The 9,656-nt window shown below is 40.7% G+C and overlaps 1 protein-coding gene across 5 annotated transcripts in view; it reads left to right on the top strand.

Annotated features, from left to right (window-relative positions):
* The window catches only part of LOC121326750 (ras GTPase-activating protein nGAP-like), an 85,560-nt gene extending 76,296 nt beyond the window's left edge, over positions 1-9,264 (top strand). For 4 of the 5 annotated variants that reach the window (XM_041270202.1, XM_041270200.1, XM_041270204.1 and 1 more), the window contains 6 exons: positions 1,176-1,375; positions 1,891-2,815; positions 3,773-3,901; positions 4,329-4,531; positions 4,880-4,967; positions 7,096-9,264. In XM_041270202.1, the coding sequence (XP_041126136.1) occupies positions 1,176-1,375; positions 1,891-2,815; positions 3,773-3,901; positions 4,329-4,531; positions 4,880-4,967; positions 7,096-7,263 (1,713 nt within the window). In that variant the 3' untranslated portion in view covers positions 7,264-9,264. The remainder of the gene's footprint in view (positions 1-1,175; positions 1,376-1,890; positions 2,816-3,772; positions 3,902-4,328; positions 4,532-4,879; positions 4,968-7,095) is intronic. The other variant, XM_041270201.1, reaches the window with a different exon arrangement.
* The last annotated feature ends 392 nt before the right edge of the window (positions 9,265-9,656 follow it).

A 9,656-nucleotide genomic window follows, 5' to 3' on the forward strand; every position in this document is an offset into this window, starting at 1 on the left:
TTGTCCAGAGGTCTTTGGAACATGTTTTTATAATCCTTGCTGTCATCCCTGTTCATACTATTCTGTTTAAATGCTGGTTCTAAAATGACAGTGTTTGTTTTAACTGCTGTGCAAATACTGAAAAAAACATATGACCACCTACAGTACATGGGTCCATTGATACATTAAACATTTTTAATTGATATGGTCTTTGTTTAATATGGATGGATGGATGGATGATATGATAGGATATTTTGTAGGACCTAAAGTAAATACTTTGATGTTGTAAAGGAAAAAGTGTGCTTGGTTCTAAATCTGGGTGGTGAAGATTTGTTAGGCAACAGCCCCACCTACTGGATTGATATGTCCCTACATCTAGCAGTGTCAGAAAATATGGATTTACCAGCATCTTAATGTTTTTTGTGATACGTTTCATGAGACTGTGAGATTATATTGTAAAAGTGGCAATTGTTGTTTTCAGTTGGTCTTCATATAAGTAAATACTACATCTTTATCCATATATATGTCGGTCTGCAGTTTTAATCATAAGACATTTTCTTCTGCTGTGAATACCTCATTTGTACATATTGTAGAAATTAAGTGGTCAAAACTAAATGCAAAAAAGAGACGTAGCCGAATTTACAAGGATGACTTGGTAACAGCAATGTTTTGACCTTTACAAGGTGTACTTGGGGCTTAAAAACACTTTTCCCAGCCGTCCCCTGCTCCCCTTCTCCCCTGCTCCCCTCCCCCCGCACTGCACTCTCATGTAAAGCATGCGTTTGTCTTTGCCACAAAACAACCTTTTACCAAACTACCCAGTTTCTTAGCCATTTTGTAGTCTCAGGATTTTGTTTATTTTCTATGTCATTCAAACTTACCATCTCCCACTTTTCTTTTGCATGGTGTGTTTTGATTTGGAATGGCAGTAATTATGTAGAAGCATGGTTATTTTTTTATTTTATTTTTTTGGTTCCTAATTTCTTTCCTTTTTGTTTCTCCTCTTCATTCCTTCTCCTCATTGTGATGCCACTCCCTACCCCTTCTTTCTTTCATATTGTGTCTTCGTGGTTGCGCTGGCCTGTGCCAATGCATTATGGTACTGCTCGCACCACCACCACCACCGACACTCCGCCCTCTGTCGTCCCATTTGAAAAACCTGGGGGATGTTTCTGCCATGGTAACTTGCAACACAGGGTGAAAATTCCTTCCTGCAGGCGACCGTAGCTAAACTTGGGCCACTCCCACGTATCCTGGGTGACATCACCAGGTCTCTGTCTAATCCGACGCCCATCCAGCAGCAGTTAAGACGGTTCCAGGATCATAGCTCCTCCCAGAATATCAATGGCAGCGTTGCTTCAGGACTGCACAGGATATTTGAGGACCCTGGGGACAGGTACTGTATAATAGGTGCTGTGACAAATATATTCTGGTATTACCTGTGTCTACAGGATGCCTCTCGCACCATTTCAAAACCCTGTTCGAATGCCAGAACTTTTGTCCGTTGACTTAATGTGATGTCGGTTTCCATGGTCCATATTACAAGCCAATAACAAGATGGAGTGCCAGTTTTATTATTAACAAGAATAATAACTTTTTATGAAACATCTGCTTGTAAGAAAAGATATAGAATATATTGTGCTGCAGGTTGTACTTTAAGTATTCTGAGATATTTCTACTTGGTGGAAACAGCATCTAATTTTACCTGAAAGTTTAACTTATATTTGAAATGTCGTATTTCCATTTTATTATTATTTTTTTTATATACTGATGCATATACATTGAGAGACTTCATCTTATTTTATACATTTTAGTATTAATGTATTAGTATTACTGTTGTAATGTAGAACTAAGCAATTGGGTAACCGTGGAGACCTTTACTCACTATTTCTGTGTATTTATTATTTCCAGTGATTTACACAAAGTGAAGTCACCCGCACAGGAGCATATGGACGGATACTTCCGGAGCAAGCAGCTGCTTCCGGGGCAGCAGTCGTCCACCCAGAGCATGAGCTACTCTGACAAGGAAGAGCGGGAAAAACTCCTGCCCAGTGGTCGCAGCGTCTCACTCATGGACCTTCAGGACAGTCACATGACCCACAGCGAGAGGGCCCCTATTCATGAGGTGTCAGCCAGGCTTGCTGGGAGCCAGCTCTCTGTGGGGGGGCACCCACACCCACACAACCAGCATCAGCATCACTACAAAGCCCCTGCCAAGCCCCCTCCACGGGAGGCACAGAACATGCCTCAGAGTGCCCCCCAGATCCGCCGACCGCTGCACCCCGCACTAAGCCACCAAGGCAGCCTGCAGCCACTGTCTTTCCAGAACCCTGTCTACCACCTCAGCAACCCAACTCAACAAGCCTGTGGGCCAGACTCCAGCTCGGAGAACCTGAGCACTGAGAGCACGCGCAGCCACAGCAACAGTGAGGACTTTGCTGGCGCTGGCAAGCTGAGTGCCCCTTCCAACAGCAGCATGGAGGACTTCAGCAGGGGCAGCACGCAGAGCGAAGACTGCGCCCACCGGCGCCACACTGTGCCTGATCGGCACGCCATGCCTCTGCCTGTGGCCCTGCCTAGGCAGAACAGTGCTGGTCAGGCCCAAATTGTGCGCGTGGAGCAGCACAGTGGTAGTAGGGGTGCCAGGACACCTCGATCACTGCCGCACAGTGCCTCACTGCGCAGCACGAGCAGTGTTACAGGAATCCCAGCCCCTGCGGAGGCGTCTCTGCCCAATGGAAACCGTTCCAGGCAGCAGTCTACCTCCTCCAGGGAGAGCCCAGTGCCCAAAGCCAGGATGGTACATAAACAACAACAACCTCAACAAGCTCAACAGGTAAATGCACTTGACTGCTGTTTGTTTATCTATGGCAGTTAAAGTCCTTCTGGTGCCTCAAAGCTGCATATGGCATTGTAGCATATGGTCAATACACCAGCCTTTTAATTACTGTTTTGGATACCCAAGCCAAAGGCTATCTTGGTTATATGACCCACACTGTATATCATTGTATGTGTGTCTGAGACTACCTATTTGAATATCCATATACACAGTTACTCACCACCTCTTTTCACTATTAGTCATATGGGACTTTTCTTGATGAAGGTCATCACTGTGTTTTAAAGCCAACATGTGATGATGTTGGGAGCTTTAGGGTTCTGTAGCTACTGTATACACGCACACACACCCACATACTGAAAACACTACACGTTTTTTTAAACGGAAATTCAGAAGTAGCAGTTTTGCATTCAGTAAGCGGGTGTCAGGTTTGATTATAATCTTAGTAATGTGGATATATGTGCTGTAAATATACTGGTCTGTACTGTAAATACAAATATACTTTATATAATAATGTGTATGTGCTTTAACAGTTAAACCATAAACATGCCTTATCAGATCTGAATATCCACTTGATTCAGTGTGCACAACGTGCCAGTTATTTTGCAAACATATTCAGGGGGTACAGTACAACACAGTAGGCACATGCTGGGGAAATGTTAACACAGCTTGCCTACGCCTGTGGGTATCTCTTTCCACAGCTCTACTGCAGTGACTCAAGATTTCTGTGGTTTGTTTAGCAGCGTCTGTAAACTTTAAAGAAACAAACATACTTGAGGGATGGAGAAAACACCCACTAAAATGACATTCTGTAGGTTTTTGGAAGGATATTAGAAGCCCTAAATTAGTGTCCAGCAGTTTAAACTGTACTGTTCACAGCAGCACAGCCCTGCTGCAGCAGACACAGGCTCTGTTTGCACTGACAGGAATTGTGTGTGCGCGATGTCCTTGCTTCAGGTGCAGTCTCCTGTGGAGTCAATCACAATGTCTCCAGTGGAGAGGACAGCGGCCTGGGTCCTCAACAACGGGCAGTACGAGGATGAAGAGACAGAGCAGGGTCGTGATGAGAGCAAGCATGTGGAAAAGGTAGAGAGACATTTCTATTTCATATGCACAATATATAGCACCCTGACAAAAATGTGTCTATGTATTCCAATGTACTCCCTTTTGAAGCCTGCTTCTGGGTTTGCATAAAATATTTGTTTGTCTTTGTTATATAACTTTTAAAGGGGAAAATTGCATGCCGCTGTCTCAGCAGAACAGTCACTCTGTATTCATTAACAGTCAACGTAAGTCATTAAGGAATGCAAAGTCAACTGATTTTAATTAATGTAGGTTTTAAACGCACACCATGTGTTTACCTGGTTTAAACAAAAAATTAACTTGTTGTTTTCTATCAGGTTATTATTATTATTTATTATTATTTTCTATATGACATAAAAAAAAAAAAAAAACAAGACTGCCCTGCCCTGTCCTGCCCCTCCCCTCAGTGCTGTGTGTTTGCTCTTACAAGTATGAGCAGGAGATTGCAAAACTGAAGGAGAAGCTGCGGCTGTCGAGCCGGCGCCTTGAGGAATATGAGCGAAGGCTACTGGCCCAGGAGCAGCAGATGCAGAGGCTGTTGATGGAGTACAAGGCCAGGCTGGAGGACAGCGAGGAGAGGCTGCGGCGGCAGCAGGAGGAGAAGGACAGTCAGATGAAGAGCATCATCAGCAGGTACTGAACAGCAAGAGAAGTGTCTTTTTAATTATTTTTTATTTGTATTTTTCATTTTGCAATACAGAAATGTACACTGGCGTTCTAACGCTACTGCAGTGTAGCCATTTACTGTATTTTACTGATTTATTTATTTTATGTTAATTCATGTTAATATAGCCTTTTTATGTTTGTCAAACTTTGTTAAAATTTGAATGAATCTGAAGCATACGGAAACAGCATTACTTTTACATTACACGAGTAGGCAGTTTTCATTCACTAATTAGAAATAAGTATTCATTCTGTGGAAAAAAACTAAGAAATTGGTACTTGTTTTCATAAAACCCTGTTTTATCCATCTGCTTTTAGGTTGATGTCAGTGGAAGAGGAGCTGAGGAGAGATCACGCTGAGATGCAGGCAGTTATCGATTCCAAACAGAAAATTATTGACGCACAGGTAATGGACTCACTGGAAATTTGGTGGTGGCAGGTGGAAAAACATCAAACATGTGTTTTTGTCTGCCTGCGTACCACCATTGCACTGCATGGTACTGGGCTCTGCTGTGTGCTTAAACTCATCTGGCAGTCAGACGGTGTTTCAATGTTTAGACATTTCAAGTTAGTGTTCTGGATTTAGCAAGGTGTGTAATTTTCATATTTACAGACCTCTAAGTTCATGATGTTAGAAGCCTAGAAGTATATTGGTGCCGTCACGTTCACACATGGCAACAGAAAATGGCTTCAAAGAAAATATTTAAAACATAAGGTGAATAATGAGTGAATGTACACTTGTAACAATGGGTTTAACAAGACTAAGATTCTGAGTTTGAAGAATAATAGTTAAGTTGTAAAAATAAACATGCTTCTCTGTCAACCACCATGAATTCATTAAGGACTTTCTGCTGAACAGAATGATATGTAGCACAGCACATTAGCGTTTCTTTTTTCTAGAAACACTTGTTGGCCATTTAATGTGGTTAAACTAATGGCATAGCAGTGGAGAAGTTCCCCTGTTGTGCTGGTATGGAAAGCTGTGTTTCAGAGCTACATGTGACGTGTTGACTGTGTTGAATTACAGGTCATTAATGGGGCTGAGGTAACCCAAACAGGCAAGTACACAAATCAGTTATTTAGTGCAGCAGTGGATAGACATGGGCAAACGTACTGACCTTCTGCCACCCATTCCAGCCTGTCCTAAGTGGTGCACTGCAGAATTAACAAACTTCATAGAACACAAAGCAGCACCTCAATGTGAGATCATAACTCACTTCCCAAAAGAGATTTCTGTGTCAGTTTTTTAAATCTCCAAGACCGTTATTAATATCCATTCTACGTTAATATTACATATCTTTATTACTTATATTAATTGAAACTTTGCATCAGCAGTTGCCAGGGATTACCGCCCACCCTTAACTTCTGTTTTTTTTAGTTCGGTCTGTATGGGTTCCTTTAGCTTATTTAAATGTTTGCAAATAATCTACTATATTCTAAGAGCGAACAAGATATGCAAACTACATTCACTTATCTAAACAAGTGTACACCACCAGCGCAGAGGATCGTATGATTAAATATGTCTTAGTCGTAATATGTGTGACCACCTGATTTACTTTCAGAATGTTGGCATTTACTAGGGGTTCAGGTTCATTCTTGTAAAGTATTACAATATCACTGTCTTTGTCTCGGGTAGAGTATATATAATCTCCATAGTAATCCTATCCTCCTCTGAGCTGGAAAGGGTGCAGAAGGGGTGCGTCTTCGCAGATACCATAGAATTAGCCTTGGCTGCTTCAAACCCTTCAGTTCATTGCCCACCGTCCCTTTCCTACCCTTCTGGTCATCGCGAGCAATAGTATGGCCTTGTTGTTTCTTATGTTTCGTTCATGACAAAGTCTCTTATTTTTATTCTCAATTGTTTTAGGGGAGTGATAAAGTGGTTGGAGGAGTGCATTTTGTTATCTTCATTTATTCCAGTTGTATTATGACACTGTGCAACTCATACCTCATACTGTACTTATGGCTAAAAGTGATCCTAAGCTGCTTGTGGTACTGTAATTATTATCATAGAAAAAATATTCTTGTCCCCTGTGTCAGAGAATGCTCCCAAAGTCTTTGAATCTTATCACTGCACAACTGTCCTGTAACCTTTTATATTTGACCTTCAAAAGAATGGGATTCTTAGTGGGGCAGTTCAAAGAATGTATACTGCTTATAAAGTGGAGAAATAGCGTGAAGAAAGAAACTACACTGAGATTAGCCCTTTGCCCCTATTTGTCAGGGTTTTTGGCTTGTCGTTTATAGAATAGAGGGATTCGACAGCATTATGGTTCACTAAGTCATGTGTCAGCTAAATTTAAAAAGAAACAGTGCTTGAAATAGACTGGTACTTACTGGTGTCAATACTGGCATCATTCCAGACATTTCGGCACTGCCACATTTTAATAACCATAAATTATTTGCATTATGCAATGATTTAGTGGAGTACTGGCATCTTTTAAGCCTTAGAAAGGGATGAAGAGGGGGCTTCCATCAGTCTTTTGCCTGACTCTCTCTCTCTCTTTTCCCTTCTCCCTGTTCCCATTTTGTAGGAGAAGAGGATCTCCTCGCTGGATGTGGCAAACTCACGGCTCATGAGTGCATTGACACAGGTGAAGGAGCGCTACAGTGTGCAGAACACCCACAATGGGATCTCGCCTACCAATCCCACCAAGCTGTCCATCACGGAGAACGGAGAGTTCAAGAACAGCAGCTGCTGACGACAACGGCACGACACCCAGAACGGGGAAAGCACTAGCCAATGGATCGCTAATGGACTGAAACCAACCGGTTTACTACTGGTGCTGCTAAATCAACAGAAAGAAATAGCCATTGCATTTGGTTCCTATTTACAGAATATACAGATAAGGAATGTTGACCTCCATACCACTGTATATAGCAATGTCTTGTACAGAGATGTATTGTAAGATACTGCCAAGGAAAGGAGGACTCTGGGGGGTGTAGATATTATGAGTTTGTGAGTTGTATCTTATAAATAACTTTCCTGTGTGTGTCACACAGGGAAAGCAGATTTGTGCAGAATTTTATGAGGTTTTTTTTTGTGTGTGTGTGTGTGTGTGTGTGTGTGTGTGTGTAATTTGGAGATTCACTAGCTAGGAGCTGTACATATCATAAAGGGAATTTAAAAAAAAAAAAGCACATAGGAAATAAACAGCAACACAGTGATTTTATAGAATCCGTACAGGTTGGAAGAATGTTTTTAATGAAAGTGTAAGGATTTAAGGAAGTGTGATGGCATTTTGTGCACTTTGGCAATCCCAGTTTTGTTTTTCCTTTTTTTCTAAAATGCTGTCATTATTTTGATGAAATGCAAGTGCTTTTTAACTTCACAGATCTAAGGCTGCCCAGTTCATGGCTTCTTCAGAATCGCTCCCGGGTATTATTGTACACAAATAGGAATTTCTTTTTTTCTTCTTTCTGCAGTTGGGTAAACATGAAAGTTTTGTTTTTATTTGCCTAGTTTTTTTTGGAAGATATATTTTGATCTTTGTTAAAAATCAACAAATGCCTCTTATTGTTCAGTTCATGGTAATAACTGTTGTCTGCCTGTTACAAGGTTTTAAGAAGTGTTCGTTACATGCAGGTGATTTGCAATTTGCTTGACCGTTCAGTTAACAAAGTTTCTTTGTCCAGTCAAGCTAATTTGATGATCATCCAATAATTGCACTGCCAGATGAAAACAATAACAAAAAACAAACAAGTCAAGTCAAATGTAAAACCCCCACAACTGACACGTGCTTCATGAGGTGTTTTATTAAGCTGAGTCACCTTACTCTCAAGCTGTTAAAGGACTTGGTTATACTCCAGGATAATTGATGGAAAGAAAGGAAAGGCTTTATATAAACTGTAACTTTGTATATCAAATTAACGGGTATCAAGGAATCATTAAGTTCTTTATAACAGAAGGGATATTTCTATCAATATGTAAATATTGACTTTAAAAACAGTTACATAAACTTATCTGTATATTAGTTACACTAACCCACATTAGGGGTCAGATTCAAAAGGCCATAGTGTCAACTAGAAAATGTTTGTCATCGGTATGTGCTGCTGTGGGCATGACAAAAACTCAAACTAACAATCACAACAGACCTAAAAGGGTTCAAATAATAATATTAAATACTTTTGTTACCAGACTAAAAGCAGAGTTACCTTTCTTATCCCAAGAATTGAAATAACTCCTGGCGAAAACCTCATTCCAAGGGAACGAAGATGGAAAGGAAGCATGGTAAAACGTTGTATTATCTCCCATAATTAAAGGGACACTAACATCTGTAGGGAGTCTTTTGTAGAAAAAAAGGATGGATCACTAAAAAGTAACAGCACATACTGATGAAAAACACTTGTTAGGAAATTGAACCCTGCCTGTGAAAGCTTTAGCTGTATCTCTGCACTTTTGTACCTGTAAGCCTTTGTGCTTTTGATGGCACCTGTTCACAGATGTTTAACGTGTAGCAAACGCAGTTTGGTGTTACAGAATAAGTCTTCCCATTGGCTAAATAAAACTGCAAACAGGACTTCTTAGGACACATGGCTGTCATGGTTAGCAGAAAACTAAAAGTATATTGTAAGTAATAGTAACTTGATGTGTAAATGCATTACACATCAGGCTCTACTAAGCCTAATAGTACACCCCAAAGATGTGTTCAATAGGGTTACTACATTTGATGTAAATCCTGATTAAAGATGTTTCAATGTAAGTTGCCATATTATTTTGTAGCTATTATTGCTGGAATTTAAATTTCTGTGTAGGGGTTTAATTTCATTTTCCTGGTTGAAAAGGGAGCACACACACACACACACAAACAGAGGTTATTGTTGTGTACAATTTAACAACATCATATATCGGTTTAAGTAGTTTGTTATTCAATACATCAGCAAATGTGATTGGCAGTCAAGTGACAATATATAACAATGACAGAAAGTCTAAAAATGTGACTGCTTCCCAAAGCACTGTCCAACAATGCCTCCAGCACCCCTATGATCCGAATGGTGGTGCTGTTTGACAAGAAAGCCACTATTGGCTTTATTTTACCAACATAGAGAGAAACACCCACACCCCCTGCTGGTTCAAAACAGTTTTGCAACACTT

This window comes from Polyodon spathula, chromosome 14 (genome assembly GCF_017654505.1).
Source record: "Polyodon spathula isolate WHYD16114869_AA chromosome 14, ASM1765450v1, whole genome shotgun sequence".
Taxonomy (NCBI): Eukaryota; Metazoa; Chordata; class Actinopteri; order Acipenseriformes; family Polyodontidae; genus Polyodon; species Polyodon spathula.